The sequence below is a fragment of the Leuresthes tenuis genome, unplaced genomic scaffold (assembly GCF_036924035.1).
Source record: "Leuresthes tenuis unplaced genomic scaffold, fLeuTen1.0.hap1 SCAF_20, whole genome shotgun sequence".
NCBI classification, from domain to species: Eukaryota; Metazoa; Chordata; class Actinopteri; order Atheriniformes; family Atherinopsidae; genus Leuresthes; species Leuresthes tenuis.
The window spans coordinates 14,284,708-14,305,437 of NW_027325374.1; the positions used below are offsets into that span (position 1 = coordinate 14,284,708).

The 20,730-nt window shown below is 40.3% G+C and overlaps 1 protein-coding gene across 1 annotated transcript in view; it reads left to right on the forward strand.

Annotated features, from left to right (window-relative positions):
• The window catches only part of ankfn1b (ankyrin repeat and fibronectin type III domain containing 1b), a 111,676-nt gene that overhangs the window by 50,968 nt on the left and 39,978 nt on the right, over window positions 1-20,730 (forward strand). Inside the window, exon 4 of the mRNA XM_072372926.1 lies at window positions 8,883-8,923. Coding sequence (XP_072229027.1) covers window positions 8,883-8,923 — 41 coding nt within the window. The remainder of the gene's footprint in view (window positions 1-8,882; window positions 8,924-20,730) is intronic.

Sequence of the window (20,730 nt, forward strand, 5' to 3'; positions counted from 1 at the left end):
TTGGCTGGATGATAGTACAAAAAGCCAGCCCATCCTAACAGATTCCAGGCCCCTTTCTCAATGTGACTTTTTTATTATTACAAGTTGCATTTAGCATCAGAGCTGAGTTATTTCTCAATCCAGTGCTCTTCCAAGATCTAATGGGCAATTATCTGTGGGGGAGAAGTTAATGGGTGTCCCATTTCACAAAGTCCCCTGTTATTTATGTCAATGAGCACCATTGTGTGGAAACGTGGCAGACTCGTGCTAACCGCTCGACTTGTTTAGATTTTGTCCATGGAATCCCACACCCATTGTAAGCCAGCAATAACCACAAAACCAAAGTGTGTGTATGTGAACGCGTGTGTCTGTGTGGGTGTGTTTTATTTGAGTGTGTCCGCCGTGTGCGAGTTTGTGTGAATCTGCATAGATCAATGTAACATGGATGCAGAGACATGATGAAAGTATGTACTGACAGACAAATCTATGCGCACACCCACACACTGGCCACCCCCGTACACACAAACCCATATAAACAGACATCCTACCTCCCACATGCAACACACACACTTGCCACAGACACTTACACAAGCAGAACTGTAGACCTACCACTACATACTCAGACACCCCCCTTCACACACACACATGCACATAGCTGGAGACCCACAGCCACATACGCACCCCCCCCCCCCCAGCCTCACACACATACACACGCACACAGAGAACCAGAGACCCACCACCAACATCAACACCCACAGGCTCAGTCTTGGTGACATCATGGCTTGGATGACAGCACGTCTTCCAGCCCCATTAGTCTGATTGTAGGTGGCTCCGCCACAGTGATTTATGGGTAAATATCCATAGTCTCTGCTGTGTTGATTTATGAGCCATGTTTTGGTCCCGTTGCTCCCCAGACCACAAGACTTGGGAGGGGGAATCCTATACAAATAATGAAATTGTAAAAGTGGAGACAGTGAGGCAGAGGGGTAGAAGACCCACCCTGTGTCTCCCATCACTCAGTGCTGCTGACAGTTTATGATTGGTCAGTGAAATCAGGAAGCGTGAGTCATTAGTCAGTAGTTTTCTCTCTTTGTAAACACCTGCCCACCTGCACATGTACCTGCTAACTAGCTGGCTTCTAATTTGTCTTCCTGTTAGCCTTCCAGTTATTATGTCATGTGTTCTGCTGTCACTGTTTGTGTCATATAACTGACTATCAGCCCCCTTTCATCTGTTTTCCATCACTCCAAGTTTTTTTTCTTTTACTCATTTCAACAACACAGTAGACAAAATATTTGCAATTAAAAGAAAGATACTATTAAAAAAAACACTGCTTTAAGAAAGCTTTGCTGTTTGCATTATGTTAAAAAAGTAAGTCTGTTTAATGGAAGGTTTTGTTTATTCGTTCGTGGTTAGCATTTGTTCGTCAAAGAAATGAAAAAGAAAAATGACCCTTCGTTGTCACAGTTGTAACTGAGCTCTGATGCGTCCTGCTTCTGCCAGTGGTCCTTCTGCAACTTGACAGGAGTCCACATGTGACAAATTGAATTCATTTGGCATAATTTGGAAAAGCCAGACACCTTTCTCACGGCAGATGGGGTATGTCAGAGTGGCATCTAAGCCATAACGCTGAATGAATAGTTCTAAGACCCGTGAAACAGGATTGTGTTAAGGCATGAATATATAAAAGAAAAAATGATATAGCACTGAAATGGCCAAAGCACAGTAGTCTTTGTCAGTTAAAAATGTTCTGTGATCAGTTTATTTATAATGCATTTTTTTTGCTGTGCCATTGTTTATAATTAGTATGTGTGTGAGGGGAAAAAACTGAAATAATATAGAATGAGTCTAAAACTTAACAAAATATACAACACTAACCTTTCCATTTGCTCCAAAAACTCACAATCTAGGCCTCTTCACCTCAATGTTGAGAGACTTGAAGTGTGAGTCTGTTATTAGCTTCTATTATGTTGTTAGGAAGCTTGTTTTCATTGTTTTTATCCCGAGGCCACTGTAACACTCCTCTCCCAGGAGCTTGCAAAGAAAGGTAACACTAAAAGGTCAGCAGGAACCCACATGGAGCCCTTCAAGGAATCGGCTAAATCTGTGTTGAGCCGCGCATTAATTTGCATCTGCGGGTGTTGCAGTTATCGTTTATATCTGTATGAGATATAATTAGAACAACTTCCTTTGACTGGCAGGTGGTGGTATAACCTGCCGTGACCTGCAGTGTCAGCTTTAAGAAATTATCAGGTGGATTTTTCTCCTGGAAAAGAGCAAGGAGTAAAGGTATTTCAGAAGAAGCTCAACGTGAATTTGATTGCAGCAACATCTGTCAAAATCTTCAGTCTTTGGCTGTGCATTAAAAACAGACATTCTGTCATGGAAATTGCAGCATGAGCTCAGGAATACTTCCAGAAATTGTGAATACAGTTCACAATGTAGGTTATAGTTCTATCATGCAAAGGAGAAGCCATATGTGAACATGATCCAGAGACACTGCTGTCTTCTATAGGACAGAGCTCTTTTAACATGGACTGAGGCTAAATTGAAATCTGCTCTGTGGTCAGAAAATTCATTTCGGAAATGATGGATGATGGACTAAAGAGGAGCTCAATTCGAAAGCGTGCATCTTTGATGGCGCTGGTGTCACGTTTTGCTGGTGGAGGCGAAGAAGGAGGACCCCAGTGCAGACACGGAGTGAGAGCCAGCAGGCAAAAATGGAACGAAAGCTATCTATTTTGAAACAAAACGCAGCAAAGACGGAAATCCATCAAACCAGATATGGAAAACAAAACCAAAATGCAGAGTAAGAAGAACAAATAAACTAGCCAGGACACTTGGAGCAGCTCAAGAGAAGTAACGGTGAGGATCTGACAAATGCTGAGAACAAGCCGGGAGACTAAATACTGTGGAGAGAGTGATTAGTGAGTAAGTGCAGCTGAGGATATAATGGACACAGGTGAATGGAGTGGAGCTGATGACTGGCAGGAGAGAAGAGAGAAAAAAGTGAGGAATTGGCAAAACTTCAACCAGACAGAAAAAAAACACAAAATGCACCGATCGTGATAGATAGGGGGAATTTGTACCTATGGAATTGGCAGCTTGTACTCCTAGGATGTCCTTTTCAGGGAGGGCCTTGAATATTTCAACAAGACAGTGGTAAACCACATACTACATCTGGTACAACAGCATGACTTTGTTGTAGAAGAGTCCAGGTGCTGGAATGGCCTGCTTACAGTCCAGACCTTTCACCAACGGAAAAGCTTCCTGAGCATCATCAAACACAAAACACGACAAACAAGAGCCAGGACTGTTGAGCAGCTAGAAACCCATTTCAGACCAGGGTAAGACGACAGCTGTTCTCCCAAAGGTCCAACAACTGTTCTCCACAGTTCCCAGACGTTTACAGACTTTTGTTAAAAGTGAGGATGATACACCGTTGTAAACACGATCCTGCCATGTTGCTGCCATCAAATTCAAGATTCAAGCTAAGCTATTTTGCATTTTACACATTTTTTACGGACTTCTTGGGAACTGAGGTTATAATAGTTATTTTACAGTATATGTTATGGTCAGTATAGGCATTAAACAGTGTCTTAGCTAATCTAAAAACCTCAACAGAAACCAAAATGTCTTCTCTTTTACTTTTTAAAAGAGAATTAAATTAATCTCTGGTATAAATAACCAAACAAGTGAAAAGTATTTTGATAAATGTTCATCAATTATGCTTTGATTAATTGCAATAGCGCTCTTCCCTGAAGCTGATGAAAGATATGTATTGTTTGTTTAGTTTGTATTCTTATTACTACAGTTCCACAGGCTACTCAATATCTTTTGAATGACTCAGAAGATTCTTTACAGGTTCTTTATGTTAAAAGGAGAATGACTCAGTCTAAATTGATAATGAAAATGTGACAGCAGTGATGTATAGAGGATTAAAAATTGCCCATTTTTGGTTTGCAGGGAGTTAAGAGTCTCATGCCCACATTTCTGTAAAGGGCTTGCCTTCAGGATACCACAGGCCAAAATGTCCCATAAAAGGTCAGCTTAATTTGAAAAAGCAGTTCATGGTGTAAAGAGCAGCGTGGGCTGTCAGTCGGTGCACGCTGTTACAGAAATGTTACCCTTGAGGCAGTTTCAATCTGATTCAATCATCTTTATCCTCAACACCGCTTGATGCTGATGAACAGCTGCTTTTCTTTCTCTGTCAAAAATAGAAAAGTAATCCCTCTTTTGTCAAACTTTACGTAGATGCCATTTCCTCATTCTTACAATTTAAACTAAAGCATGGGATGCCAAAGGAGGTAAATATTAAATGGAATAGATAACAGCGGACTTCAACAACTGATATGAGCACACTGTGAAGAAACTCACTGTAAAATAACAGTAAAATGAGCTGATGCCTGTAATTGTAATTTACAGTTATTTTTTTGACTTCATAATTAGTATTGCTGAATCCTATTCAACAACCTGCTCTTTGCCACTTTAGGGCTTGAAACTAATGTCATGGGTGATAAAACTGCCAAGAATTAGGTTTGCTCTGCAGGTTTATCTCCTGCTTTTTATCCCAAACCGTTGTGGAAAATAGAGCTTTATAAAGGTACTCAAAAGGACTCAAAGCACTCAAAAGGTGCGCAACATAACTTTCAAAGGGACAAATTAACATTTAGATTAACAATAGAGCTGGTGTGTGAAGAGTGGAATATTAGTCTGATAATAAGTCTACTCTTGAATGTGACATTGTCAAAGTGTGACCAAGCAAGGTCGATCGCCAGTCACAGAATTTTCTCCAAATATCGTTTGAGGAGTAAATATTAAACAAGCTCTTAAAGCACAACATTAAAACTCTTTAATCAAATCGCTTTGCTGCATTGTGAGAGACGATTAGGATGATGTGCCGAAGAGGAAATTCTCATGTCTACGGACAATGACAATAAACGAAGCTGTGGAAACCACACTTTTTGTACTGAAATAATGAAGAAATGAATACAGGACAGTAAGAGCTGTGGTTTTATTCAGTACAGTCCTTCCATGTCGAGAAGAAGCGAGCTGTTCGTCTAAGACATAAAACTCAGTGGCTAAAAATTGTGCACAAAGTGCCAGAGGTTTTTAGTTGATAGTGACTTCAAACCCCTAAGTATATACTCTCAAGCACAGAAAAAAGTGTAATATGTCCCTGTAACAGTAATGCACTATTACTGAAATGCTGCAAAATCCACAGTAAATCATCAGCAATTCTTTGTAGTGCAGTTTGTTTGCTTCAGACACCAGTGGAATAAAAAAATATATAATTAGGTTGTGTCATCATGCTCAAATAGTTTATTTGATGGTGGTTTCAGATCTCAATGGTTTCTTGAGCTCTGTCGTAACCTGTAACCTGTTGCTGTGGATGAACATTTTCTATATTTGACGATTAGAAGTTAAAGACCAACAAAAACACTTGCACAGGCCAAAAATAGGGAGAAATGTATGTACAGGAATGCTGCCAATTCCATTGTACATCCCAAGTATTTGTGGCAAATTCTCCAAGTGAGTTGTTCTTTCAGCTTAAATAGTGCCGGCTGGTTCCTGTGGAAATCAGAGATTTACCTTCTACTGATGTTTCTCCCCCCCTTCCATCTCTCATCTGCACAACTTCCTCCACTCCTGTAAACGTCTTCCCTCATTTCAGCCTATCGTTCTTTTTAAGCTACTGTGTCTATAATGAGCATTTCCTTCTCACCCCCCACCACCTATTCTCTCACTCTCTACCCCCTCCCCTCCTGTCCTCCCCTCCGCTCTGTGTGCAGAATTGGAGAAGCTTATCTCCTAGCAACCACAATTAAAGTACAACAAGTCGGTGGCGGTTGCAGCCACCATTGGAACAAGCTTTTTTTCGCAAACCTTCGTGTGATCGACAGCTTTAGACAGAAGGAAAGAGAAAATAGGGAGCTGCAACAGGGGGAGGCAGGGAAACAGAGCTTAAAGAGTTGAAGTTGGACAGGTGAACAGCAGTCAGAGTCGCCACTGAAACACCACAATGAGGACTTTGGGTTTTGGAAACACGAGAAAAGCAAGACAGGGTTCAGCGGTGTGACGTTAGACTCCACAGGTATGTGTGTGTGCGTGTGTGTAAAGAGTGTGTTTGTGTGAGATGGAATTGATGGATGGAAAGTGGAGGTATTCTGCAAACATGGTGATGTGTGTGTCTTTGATCTTATCTGCATTTTAAACTAAACTGCACTGTGTTTTACGGTTTTCTCCTTCTGTATTTGTGTTTGCTTGTGAGCTAGTATTTGAAGAAACACATGCTAAGGGGGATTGGGCTTTTGAGGCGTTTAGCAAGAAAACAGCTTATAGTGTACTGTCAGTGTAATTTCACAGCTATGAGGATGTGCCAAGTTTCTGTTGGTGCCTGCTGTAAAGGCAGCTATACACCTGCCTCCATACACATATTCATAAAGAAAGGTGTTTAACTTCAGATTGTGGGTGAAACTGTAATCTAAGGATAGATTCACCATACAGGTGACAGAAATATGTTGGACAGTATCATCATGAGTGCTGACCGCGATGTTAAGAATAGCTCCTGTGGTTGTCAGGTGTGATGGATTCTGTAACCGCTTCCTTTTTCTTTTTCCGCTGCACTTCGGAATGGGTGAAAATGTTGCATCTGAAAAGGAGATAAAACATCAGTCCTCATTCGTTTGACTTTTTCAGAGGGACCTTTAATCATGCTCTCATACGTTCGAGCTAGCAAGAGGCAAGAGTGCAAATGGCAGGTCGATAGGTTCACATTCTGAAGCAAGTTCTTCCAGGTGTGATGTGCAAAGAGACAAAGTGTTTGTCGTCCAGGTGGGGGTCAATGATTAAGTGAAACAGCTTCATATAGGTTTGTATGGCTTGTCGTTTTGTAAGTGGATAAAAAGCCTGAAGTTAATTCCCTGTGTGGTATTTGAATTTGGAAGCTGCCGCTGTGACTCCTCCACATGAAGCCAAAGAGCCCTCACTGCCAGAGAGAAAGGTTGCGTTTATACTGCAAAGACGAAGCAAACCCATCAGAGATTGGACTGAATGTCAACAGAAGGCAACAGTGGCGGATGATCATGGTGATCTTGATCATCTTTTACACTGTAAAGCAAAGCCGCTTTACCATCTCCAGCTCCAGCTGAATGAATAGCACCCTGCAGGAAGAAGGCACATCGTTCTCAGAGTCTGCCATGAACCCTTCATGAGAGCAAATACAAAGGTTTTGCCCTGACATGAGTGCTGATGGTATTCATTCAATGCTATGCATACATATTTTTGCTCAGCCAAAAAGAAATGGACTTTTCTTTGCAAGGAAAGTTTGTTCAGTCTTCAAACATTCTTACATTTAGAAGCCAAGCTAGAAACATTTTCAACTCTACATTAATGCTTTGTCATATACTGTAATAAATGCTGCTGCTTTTTATTCATGCTCTTGTGCCAGTTATTTGTTCAGTCCTAAAATAGTCCTCCTCCACCCCCCACAGACCCCTCTGTCAAATGAAGCACACCCACCCGCTGTCTTCCCTCTCAGGAGAGTGGTACTACCTGAAGGCACAGTGGGGGAGCTGGGAGGTTGAAAGGTTACCCACTCTGTATGCCATATCCTGTCCCCACCAGGAGGATGAAGCCATATGAAGTCACAGTATATGCACTGAGAAGTCAGGTGCTGGTCAAAATGTCACTGCAACGCACACATAAAAGCACACACACACTCAAAACGCCAGAGTAGTCTCTTTTTGGTCAAAATGTCACTGGGCCACTCACATAAAAGAGGATCCGCACTCATACACAGTCAATAAAAGTTACCTCTGATGTTGGGAGTCAAAGAAATTGGGATGCCTCTTTGTCGCTTGTTTTTCAAACCTGCTATCTTCCCACAAAGCAGCTCGAATCTCAAGATTTTAGGCCTTTTAGTTGCCATTTTGCAACTCCCCAGCATTGTTTTTGTATGATCATCACCTTTTTTTTTTTTTAAATCAACAGGACAAATACCTGTCACCGACTCTTCATAAGTAGTCTTTCTGCAGTGTAGCTTTCTTCTTGGGTAACAAATAACTCACAGCATCGGCTTGGCCCAATCACAGTGGGCTTCGGTTTCCCCACTGATTCCCAATATGCTATTAGTGATCCATCATAGCGGGGATTGGCATGAATTTATGTTTTTAACAAAATAAAAATGCAAAACAGCAACACACAGTGTCAATCTAAAGATGCCTACACCCTGAAGCCAATGAGGCGTGTCTATGTGCTCTGTGTGTCTGTGTGTATTGTTTGCCCAGTTTGGTTTGCCTCAGCATGTGTCACCTCTGAGAGCCTCTGAAAGATGCAGACAGCAGGGGGGTCCTGTTGGTGTGTCTGCATCTGTGCGTTTAGGTGTGTTTTTGTGTCACTGGGTACCCGCGCTTCTGTGCCTTAAAGGTTGTCTCTGCCGGAGCGATGCATTCAAGCGTCCCCTGATGAGCCAAGCTGGCAGGAAGTATCAGTTGTTGTGCCGGTACTTTATAACTCAGTTGACTTCATCTTCAGACAAATGGCTTTTTAACTTGTGTCTCACTCCCCCTTTCCCCCCTTTTCTTTCCTCTTTTTTTGTTGAAACTGTGTTGAAAATGAGTTTTAATGGCATGCTAGGTCTGATCATTTAATTGCTATTGCCTTGAGGATAAATTGTACATTGGTGGGAAAATGTAGTCAAACATTAGCTGCCATTTACTTAAACTTAAAAGCATCTGACAAGTATTCCTGTAGCATTACTGGTACACACATTTCTTACATAAAGTCTCGACTGCCAGGCAGTCGGTTGCCAAATTTGTGTTGAGCTGGAGAATTTGAACTCGTTGATGGTGATTGTAATGTCTGTTTTTCTTTTTGTTTGTTTTTTCCCCACTTATTTCCAGAGTCTGGGCTCTGCAGACCGAAAGGAAAATCAGCACAAGAAGTAAGTCCCCTCTGTTCTCCTGCGTGTTCATCATTCCATCCATGCATGCGTCCATCTTTTCTGTCTATATAGATTTGCTCTCTTAGTTTTGTAAAAGCAGAAAAAAAAAGACCAAAAAAAAGTGAATATGATTAAGAATTTCACTGCCGCCTTCGGCAAATAGTTCACATATAATACAAAGTGCATTATCTCACTCACCTCAGTTTCATAAGTGATTTGCTACTCCTGAAAGTCCACATTACGAACTGCATGTGTCCTACATCAGGAGATGGGTTACCATAGTAACATTGTTTCTAGTTAATCTTCTGTGACAAAAAAACTAATAATTTAGAATTTATGTAATTTCTGTAATTTTCTATCGAAGTGAAATGTTTCATTGAATTGCTATCGATATCACAGCTGGAGACACTAGAAAACATCTTGTGCTGTTTCAGTTTAATAAACTGCAACTTATCGTGGAGTTTGGGGTGCGATTTCCTAGTGTGGTAAAAGTCATAACATTAAGCAGCTCATTTAAGAATTTGACCTAATTCATTGTTGGTAAATGCCAAGTGTGTTTGTGTGTGTTTCAAAAATAAATCGGGATTACTGGCCGTCCCCATAATCCAATCCACATCAGTAATACCTCTCAGGCGTTCTGGTTTTTCGGCTTGGCACTCTTTTGGATTGATTGAGAATGAAACAGGAAATATACAGTTTTCTCGCTGTTACCAATTCAAATTGCGCATTTGTGTCAGTAGCTTGTAAAATAAGCTCAACAGAGATTATTTTTGAACAACCCACAACTACGCACATATTCCCTCTGCAGTTATTGGCTGTACAGACTCAACCAGTTCTGCTCGCTTGTATTTCTTCCTACTCTACTTGGGGTCCAAGAATAGGATAAAGACAAATGCTTTAATTGCAGAAAGAAGTGATTTTTATCACTATGTGAACAAGGGCTGTCACTTTTTTTTGCATTTCACACTGGAAACTTTGAAAATGCGGCGTCCTTTCCAATTCAAAATATACAGTTTGTAAGTGCTTCAGACCGTAGGCTGTGCAGATGGATGCATCAGACCTTTCCAAATAATCAGACTTTCGATCAGCAATGTGTGAACCCAGTATTTAATGTCACAGTTGGCACCTTCTAGTGGAAAGAGCATAAATCAGATAAAATGAACCATATGTCTCGCAGTTTCCCAGCAACCAAAGGTGTGGTTCCCCCATACTTATCTTTACAACATGTACAGTATATCCACAGTCTGTTTCTATTAACTGTAGGAAAGGATATACATGTTTATTTTTTTCTTCTTAAGTTACGCCGTCAGTGACTTTTTTTAGGATTCTCCTTTTGAGACTAATTAGAAAATTAGAAGATTTTCACTTGCTGTCCTTGTCTCAAAGTTGTCCTTGTTTTTCATCTTCGTGAGTACTTTTAAGCTGTTTAAGAGTCAAATACTCTTTAAACCATTCATTTTGTTCATTTTATTTACACAAGAAATCACAGGTGAAATCAGGCTCCATTTGTTGTAAAGATACAGCTCTGAGCGAATGATCCCGCGGTTTCATAGCAACATGCTTTCCCTTGTTAAATAGGGAGATTGAGACTTCTATAGGTGCATATATACGATACATGTGCGAGGTTTCTGTGTGTTTTATAACCTAAAGGTGCCCAGCTGCATTTTATTTGGAACATAAACGGAGGACTTGTAATCAAAGAACTCATGTAGACTGGAAATGTTTTCCAAATGTGAAAATCACCAATAGTTTGTCTCTGTGGAAAGTGTGCGCTGGGTGTTTAGCCCTCACATCTAGAGGTCACTGATTGGTGGGTCATGTACTGCATGATGAATATAATGCACAGGTTTTTCTTCTTTTTCCTTTTCTTTTTTTCTTTTTTTTTTTTATCTGATTATGTACCTTGTGTGCTGGCAGAGACATCTGTTGCCAGGAGACAAGCAACTGGCATCAGGCGGGATGACAAGTAACAGGAGTCTGCCCAAAAATAAGGGGAAAAGGACAGCGTTTTAGGACAGTACAGGCATGTGAAAACGTGGAAATGGACAGACAGAAGTAGAAATAGCACACATGTGCACGGTTTTCCATCTCAAACTTATCAATAACCTGTGAAACAAAGAATAATAATAATAATAATAAGAAGTTCTGTATGTTAGTTGTGATTAGCCTACACTTTTAAACAGAACAATTTAAATAGAATTACCTAAATTATATCTAGGTAGGTATGATGGGTAACTTCCTCTATATCAGTTCAGATAGAAGGGAGCCGGTGCTCGGTGATGCTCATGTCAGGCCGTTTCCATAATTCTTGTCAATTTCCTGTGCTTTTTATCAACAGAGAACTATTACTGTGGAGAAAAGTAGTCGTGCTTTTTTTTAACGTCCCACTCGGACCACTGCCTCTGTCTTTTTTACAGGCTGTTGCAGGTAATCACTGGATCATTTGCAGGCTTATTACCAGATGTGCCAAGAGTTATCTCAGCTATTTTGACACCGTCTTCTGCCTAATTGGCGAGCACAGGATCGCACCAGAAAGCAAGGGGCTCTCTCCAACAGGGTGCCTGGATAAATCAGTCTTCCACTTTCAAATCCTCAAAATCTAAATCATTTGATTTCCTCAGGGGTTAATGCTGATTGATTCTGTTATTGGAATTAACACAGCAATTAATCTTGTTAATTGCTCCAATTGGGTCTTTGCGGACACATTAAAACAAGTTCACACATCGTTTACACACGTGTGAACTTGTTATTCACATTCACACATATTGTAACAGACATTGAACATATTGAATCGAATTGAATAATACATTATTTATCTCAAAAGGGGAAAACATTTTTATCGTTAATTCTTTGATAATTCTTTCTTCTATGAGGACTGGCAAATTAAGGCCAAAGAATTATTGTTTTGAGGTTTTCAAATATAATGGGGGTATTTTCCATGAATATTTGCTTTTATTTTGACAATAGTACTATTGAACCCTAAGTATTTGCGTTTCATGTGTTGTTAGCCAGTGTAAGCACTCCACATATTCCTAGTATCTCTGCTCTCACATGCTGTGTTTACAAGACAAATCAATTCTTTATAAATTAATTGTTATTTACCTTTTGTCCCTTTTCTGGTATCAGACAGTGAATACGAGACGTTTTTCAGGTCACTGATTTTAAAAATGCCACGTTGCGTCTAACGGAATCGCCTTTGGTTAAGTCTTGGATAAGTTTTGGATTTGGTTATATTTACTTAAATGGCTTTGACATTGTTATTTCACATGTGCAGCTCACAGGCCGCTGCTGCTCTGAGAGACGTGAAGCCCTGGTTTGTTCGTGCCATTGCATTTCATGGTACTTGCTTTTTTTTTCTATTATCAAAAAATGCATGGAAAAAGTGAAAGAGCTATGTGGGCAGCAGCGATCAGAAGTTGCAATCAATCTGGAGTTCACCTAATTGCTACAGATGGAAAGGCAGAGGCAGGCTGCGTCGTTAACTGAGGTGCTTCTAAAAGGAGACTGTGCCTTTTATCAGTATAAAAGGTACAGTCTAGTTTTACATCTCATTTGAATAAATGTCATATATATTCAAAGGATATTATACCACCCTGCATCATGCTCAAACTAACTAAACTTTCTTTCCTAGAAACAGACAGTAGTAGACTGAAGGAGCAATGGAGGGATAGAGTACTGGGGACATCAAGGGGGATGGAGGATGCTTTGATTCTTTCTTAAAGTAAAAAATTTAAATACAGATGTCAGGGAAGAGAGAATTTGACTAGGCTAATTTATTCACGGGAGCAGGCCAAGTAATTGTTCTCATATGGAGGTGACATGGATTTGTGTGCATGTGAACATTTCCGCCAATCTTTTGTAGTGATGGAAAATAAATCTCTGTACTGGCTTTGTGTAATTTCTCAGTTTATCGACGGTATGAACAGAAACCCGCTCTGCTTCACCACATAAACCCTCAAGTTTAAAATGTTTTCTTATTAATCCTGGTGCACTTCATTTGGACATCAAGTGGACCTTCTAGCAGATGTCTTTCTTAGTGTTTATGGACATACTTTGAACTCATTCAAATAAACCTTTTTTTGAACAAAACTAGAGTAGCCTGTAGATTTTAGTCATTGATCAGTCAATTAGAAGAGAATCACTCATTTAACTGGTCCCTTTACTTCTTAAGAACTGACACTGACAGAAGTTTGTCCCAAATTTTTCTTTTTATTTACATTTGTAGCTTTTATTAATAATTTTTTTATTCCAGAGAAAATTACTTCTTTTCTCAGAAGAAGTCACTATGTCCCTTATAACTGATACATCCTTTTTAGCTAAAAATACCCTTCGATTGAGAAGCTGCTGTTGTTTTACTGCCACACTTTTCATAGTTGAGGCACTTTTCCTCTCAGCAGCAGCTCCTTGTCGCCGTGGTAACAAGTGGACCAAAACCCTCCTCCAATTAATTTGGGGCCTTATTTTGATGTAATTACAGCTTTTCCCAGTTTTATTTAGTGCACAGCCAACCTAGTGTTTGGGCTAATGAACCACAATGTGTTGCATGTGAGTGCAGGTCATCTTGAATGACTGTTATCTTGCATTTCGTGGCTCGTCATTTTCCTGCCTTTCCTTCCCTGCTTTTTTGCCTCAGTTAAACGTGGCAAGAAAATGGATGTGTGAGAGATCAGAGTGCACAGATACAGATCAAGGACCCACCACATCACTCTACCTCACCCCCTGAAGGTGCAATCTAAAGCAAATGTAGCGGAGAGGTAATAGGGGATGAGGGTTCCCACCATCTGACGAGACATGACACACATTCCTTCATTTTTCAACCTTTTTTTCTACTCAAGCCAATTCTCTTTTTTTTTCCAGGGTATTTAAATCACAGTGTAAATCATACTGAGGAGTATTTACAATAGTGGTAATGGTGGTAGAAGAGGGAGCTAACTCAGCGGGACGAAAGACTGCCTCCGGCTTACTATCTGAGTTTGTTGCTATTTGTTCACTTGATCTGTTGCGTATGTGTGCACACATGTTCTCTGCAGAAAAACGCGTGTGTTTGGAGCTATGCTGTTTTTCTTGTGTTTTTCATAACATTAAGAGGGTATACTTATGTGAGCAGAATTTATTCAAATATCTGTGTGTGTGTGTGTGTGTTATTTGATGTGGCTTGGCTGCAGTGATGTTGAGCTGTTTGAGAACTTCCCAAGAGCAGGCTACATGGCCAAAGAACTCAGCAGGCAGAGACAGTCATTGTTTTGGGAAAGCATCCACATCATTTTCAGTGCGTTTGCGTGTGTTTGTGTGCATGTGAGAGATAAAGCATTTGAGAAAAAAGCAGGGAGAAAAAAGACCTAACTTTGAAAAGCACTGCTGGTCTATGAAAAATAGCCTTTTCCATTCTGATTGTCTGTCTGAAACATGTACTCGTGTTCTCTTGCTTTCTCCACACACACACAGCACACATATATAACGGTGACGCTTACAAACACTCCATCCTCACAATCACATTAGCTTCGAGATTCTTTTTTCTGTTACGCTGCATATTAAATCCTTTACGAAACCCTCTCTCTCAAGTTTGAACCCATCAAGATTCGATTAGCTTTCCCAAAAACAGCTGGAATTTCCAGCCTCACAGTTCACTGACAGCAACAATTCAGCTGTGAAAAACAATTTTGACGAGGCAACACGAGTTACTTCGGGTGTAACTTGTCATTGTGAAGGTAATATTGATTGGACAATGTAACAGACATTGAGAAATGGCACCGTCAGCATTTAGCCTTGTTCCCCAGAGGCCTCGCTTCTATGTGCTATTCTGCCTGACACGAGTTATGGCACAATATCTTCTGGGAAAGTAAAGGCTCGATTTGCAACAGAAAGAGATTGGCTTTGTTTTCACTGATAGATAATGGTAGCAATCCTCAAGGCGAAGAAATGTTGGATGGTGGAGAAACTTTGGCTTGCTGTCAGAATATGCATGACCTCCTCAAGGTTGATTTAGTTTAAAAAAGGTAAAAGAATAATTCATCTCTGACGGGGATAGATTGGAAAGAACTTACAATACTATGTGGTCTTTTGATGATTTCGGGCTGTTTAATTACTCTATAATTGTTGGGAGTGAGGATTCCTTCTGGATTTTTTTACATCTGCAGTGCAAAAAAAAAAAAAAAAACTTATACTCAGATTTGCTTCACATTCCACAGCTACCCTCAGGGAGTCCTCAGAACTCTTTGGTCCGAAAACACAGTTTCTTACAATGTTGCCAACAGAAAAATGCTCAGTGGTAGAAGTCATATTTTCCCACTTAAATGCACTTTATAGGTTATTGTATTTTTTATTTTTTTGTAGTTTTGATTTAATAACTGTCTTTCAGTGGGACATTTCTGTGAAGACAGTTTATTTACAGAAGCAGATTGAGTCTTCACCTTTCCCCAAACGAGGTCAAGAAAGACCTCAAGAAGTGCCATTTTTAGGAGCGCCTCACAAATCATTCAGCCGAGACAAGCAAGATATTATCCACAAGAAATTCATAAGAGCAAAGAAATCAGTCATTGTCCCACAAACACAAACCTAAAGCTTTGCAGCAAGCAAGCCGATTGCAAGCCCATCACAAACTTGATCTTCAAGAACCACTGAAAACACTGCATGCAGAGCAGAAATGCATCGTTTTATTTTTTCAATGGATAAACGCCATACGCATGACAGCAGATTTTGTCATTAAAAGTTCAACAACTGCACGGCGAAACTGAAAAGTCTTGGGCTGAGAAAGGGAGAGTATTCAAATACAATAAATCTATTTATCCTTATCACCAAGCCAGAGGAATGGAAAACAAAACAAACAAACAAAAAAAACACGAAAGGCTGATATTCTTACTTCCACACTGTCAAAAGTATATATAGGTTACAAACATGCGTGCGTCTTTCTCCCTCCTTCAGATTTTCTCATCCTTTCCAGCACAAATAATCCCTTCAGTCTGCTGACTCAGCCCTGATTGGAACCTCGACGGCGTGTGGCTGCGTGGGGAAAGGTGGGGTTCCCTGAGTGTGTTTTTGCGTGTATGTTTGTGTTGCTTTTTCAAGGCCATGAATGTGATTCCAAAGGGTGTCCCTTTCCGTCCGGGCTGGCCTCTGAAATCCTCAGCTCAAACGTAAGGCTGCAGCACAGATCCTCAGATACTCCGAGTCAAACACTGAAATGATACTGTACTTGCTGCGGTTTGTAATAAAGGTATGTTCTCATGTAGGCTCTCGCATCTATACTATTTTTCTTAATTACCACTTAACTAGTCAGTTAGTAAGGCATGAAGCTATGCAGGCAACCTTCACTCCTGCAGTCAGTACTGAATGTACTAGTGCAGGGAGTTAAGATCCAGGCTCCACAAAGTTTTATCAGCTTTTCTGTGTCATAGAGGAGGCCAGCTGGAGTCAACTGTAGAGTTTTATGGGGAGATACTGGGTTACAGTGTCATGTGAATTGGCAAGGTGATTGGTAACTGCTGTCAGGTAGATATTTTTACAGCAGGCTCATAGGTTCAATCTGATAACTCCTCTGATGACTTCCTTAACATCTCAGCTTTATTTTGTCACGGTAGTAGCTGTAACTGTCAATCCCTGTTTTCATCTCTGATCCGACTTTGGTGCTCTTGGATCTAGGATCTGTTTGTGTGCAGGTAATATGCAAACTGCCACATGTTCAAATGGCCGTTTCTTCGTGACTCCACTAAAATCTCTTTAATCCCTCAATCAATTCGTCCCCAACTAACATTTCACAATTATCTCATTCCACCTAACCGAAAAGGACTGGAAAGGGCCACTGTTTGTTTTGCCTTTCCTTTCTCAATGGCATGGTATTCCAGCTCCAGACTCTAATAGTTTGCAGGCTTCTATGTGCTTGTCATGTCGTTTCAAGATTAATTTGACTGCAAATCCATCATCTGTATATCTCACTGTGTTGAGTCAGCCTTATGCCACACATCAAACGCAGAGGAGGGAATGGTATCAAACCCAACACCACAGGGAGCCAACCAAAGTGAAAAAATGCATCGAATTCCTCCTGCATTTTTGTCTGCCTGACAATGTCTGTATGTGCCGACTCTGTGGAAAACAGGAGCAAAGTAATGAAAGGGAGACGTCTTAAACCCGCCCCCCCCAAAAAAAAAAAAACCCAAGAAGATTAAATAATGAGCGTAACTTAGTGATGAAGCGATAGAGGGAAAGAAGCCGAGATGGAAATAGCTCTGTTTACCAAAGTGGGTGGATAGGCAGCATATAAAAAGGCAATGTGGGATGATAACAGAGTCCCTGTCCTCTGGCAAGTAACACGATAGTTAGATCATTAGCTCTTGATATCGAGCCAGTTATTGTTAAGGTTTATTTATGAACTGGCCTATCTTCTCCCTTGGACTCATGTAGCTGCTAGAAGAATCATCGTCCTATCAACACATTTGCTATTTTCCTATTTTATTTTTCACATGTAATGTATCATTTTGATACATTTCAGACAGTTTTAAAACATTATCCAGACTAAGTTGACAGACTCCAGAGTGCATCAAGTGTTACGCAACAACTGCTGTGTTATTGCCTCTAATTTACGAACCCTCGCAGCTACCAACAGATTACACTTTCAGCGGCTCAGATAATGTGACTGTATCACAACTGAAGGAAAATCTTGTTAGCTTGAAGAAACATCAGAATGTTTTATTGGTGAGACCTGAGTCCAAGTGAAATAAAAGCAGCCTCTGCCGTGTAGAGAGACGTACACACAGACATGGGTTTGGATGGAGATGGCGAATGGAAAACAAGGCTTTCTTTGAGCAGATTTTAATTAGCAATGTTCATAGCTTGGCTGTGTTCTTTATGATTGGACCACTGAAAGCCTTTTTGTTTGCCTAATGAAACACATTGAGGGGTATGTTCATGAGTTAAACTGTGCTTTCCTTTGTGTACTTGAGTATGTGCTCTTCGGTCCTTTTCCTCTGCATGTATCTGTTATATTGGTGGGCCTGTACCTTCTTTTTGGCAAATTAGTGTTCCATTGGCACGAACAAGAAACCATAGCAGCAGACAGAGATGAAAGAAATCGCAGTGCTTTGTTTTCCCTCCTCTACAAAATAGTTGTTTTAGGTAGGCAGCCATTGCCCCTAATTGCTGAAGCAGGGTCAGGTATTTGCCCGTCCCGCTCATGATTTACTATATTTTCTGTGCCCTGTAATCTGAAATAAGATCTGTGGTTGAGGTCAACAGAACCTCAGACAGACCACATAGACTGTGTAATGCATGTTTTTTTTTTTTATGGGATCCTATTATAAACACATCTCATACAAAATCCGCTGCGTAATCTGAGAAGCTACTGAAAGAATTTTCCAAAATCAAACAAATCGAATATATGCAAGGAAGTAAATACTTACAACTAGACGATATTTTTTTATTTTTGGGAAAACATTTCTGTAATGAAAAGAGGATAAAAGTGCAAACAGTTTTCATCCAAAGTACACCCTGCTTTTTCAGGGTCTCTAATGTAATTGGAAATATGTCCATTCTTTTCGGCTCATGGGTTTGTGCCTTGTGGTGAACCCTCTGAAGTGAAGTCATCTCTTTATGGTCGACTGGGATAATGACATTTGCGTTCAGACTTTTTTTCTTCTCTTTTACTGACAAGGCCACGAGTGGATTTCTTTTCTTTCTCAAGATTGATGAAATTATTGATGTGGCCATGAATAATGCTCTCACAGATTTGTTTTGTCTTAATAGCCATTAGGATGGCCTGTTTCACTTATCATGAAAGCTCCCTGACCACGCGCTAAATGTCACAGCAGCAGCGTCAAAATTGAAATTTCACACTTGGAATGTACTTCAGACCTGTTTAATTGATGAATAAATAATGAAAAAATACCCCACAAATGTCCAGGAAACTATTCTTTGTGAAGAGAGTTTCACGTGTTAAAAAGCTGTAACTTCTTTCTTTAATTTGAGTATGAATACCCGTAAATTAAAGCAAACAATACATAACTTTCACTTGAATTTGTTTTTCGAAACAGATGAAATTACAAAAATTGTGCCCAAATTCACCCACATTTTAACTGTATTCGTGCAACACTTGAGGGCGTAGGGATGCTTCACATGGTGGCATTTTACATTCAATGGAATACAACAAAAAAGGTCATCAGGATTCGAATTATCGGAAAAGGATTGCATGATACTAAAATATTGTTTGCATTAATTAATTTTATGAATATAATGACTTTGGTTTGCACCTTGACATTACAATATATTAAACCTCATATAAATAACTCCTTGGAAGTTGTTCATTTTTAATGATAATCTATATATATTTACGTGTGTTGTTCAGAAATAAAACCGGTGCTTATTGTCTGCATTATAAACTGGCTGCTGCCTGTAGCTCACAGTTAAACGTCTCTAAGCAGGGGCGTTTTTTGCCAGAATTCCAGGCAGTCTTAACTCAGCTCTCAAATAGTGGGTTACTGAGGCTACAAGCAGGGTCAAAGTGTTCCATCAATAGCTTTGTGTACTGTGTGTGAGAACAATCGGTTCTTTAGCCGAGCTCCTGCACATGAATACCTCCCAACAGTTAATTGCTGCAATGAAATAGAGAGGGAAAGTGACATTAGGTGAGTTTTTTTTTTTTTTTTTGCAAGAAGGCAGTCTGTCACAGTGACACTGTGAATGTTTGTGTGAGGGCTGGAAGCGTATATGCGAGCATAGGTCAACACTTTCTCCGTATCATCACACAAGCCGTTCAGAGCTGACAAAAGCACTCTTGTGCTGCAGGATTGGGGAAAGTTACCGATGCTGGCAAGATCATGATATAAGTCACATTGCAGAGAAGCAGTGGTGGGCTTTCAATTAGAAATGTACAGCTTGAAGAATGGTTATCATACTTTGGGGCTACCAGCACTGTGGCATTACATGGGCAGTAAACAAATTATGTAGTGAAATTGAAACATAGATCATGTGTAGACAGTTACTGGTAATATGAAAACAAACCTAATGATGAGTTACAGTGATTAGTTGAAATGTTAAAAGTTAAAAGTGTTCGATTAAAAAAAACAAAAAACCTTTCTCTAATATAGGATTCATTCTGTTGCTTTGTGTCTTTTTGCCATGCCGGAGGGCCTTCTTTTGGCAAATTTCCAGACAACGAGGGTCAGCAAAGCCACTGGGACAAATTTGAGTGTAACCGTATCAAGACAGGAAGGCTTAGATGAGGCGCAGTTGAACCAAAGAGAGGCTCTCTGAGGGTTTTGAGGACAGAGGAGCTCCCTGAGAGACTACATACCTTCAAGGGCTTTTTTTTTTTTTATCACACCACAGACAGAGCACAGAACTATTTTAATGGACAACTCATACTGTATTTGTATACAGTATACAATAAACCCCAAGCTTTACTGTCAGTCTGTTTTTTGGTGCTGTTTTTAATTTTGATACCGAATAGCAAAGCGCATGGATTAGATCACACCAGAACAGTTACATATAGCAGACGGTTCCCCACGTGTTGAGAAAGCTTCCTTTCTGCAGTCCAAAAGCACTATGGAGCTCTTAACCACATCTTAACCACAGACTGCATTTAAAAAAATCCCCACTTGCCAACATGCGGGCAGTTGCCCTTACAAGCTTGGGTCCTTTAGCAAAGGCCATGGAGCCGAGGGCTTTACAAAGTGTCTTTGCTGTCCCTCGGCCCGCGCTTTTCTGGGCAAAACTCTCTCATGTCCATCTACAAAAATGACATAGTTGTGACATTCCTATCTGTTGTATTACTTAAAGAAACCTGAGTCTGCCATTCCTGAGTGTTCACTACTATTGGA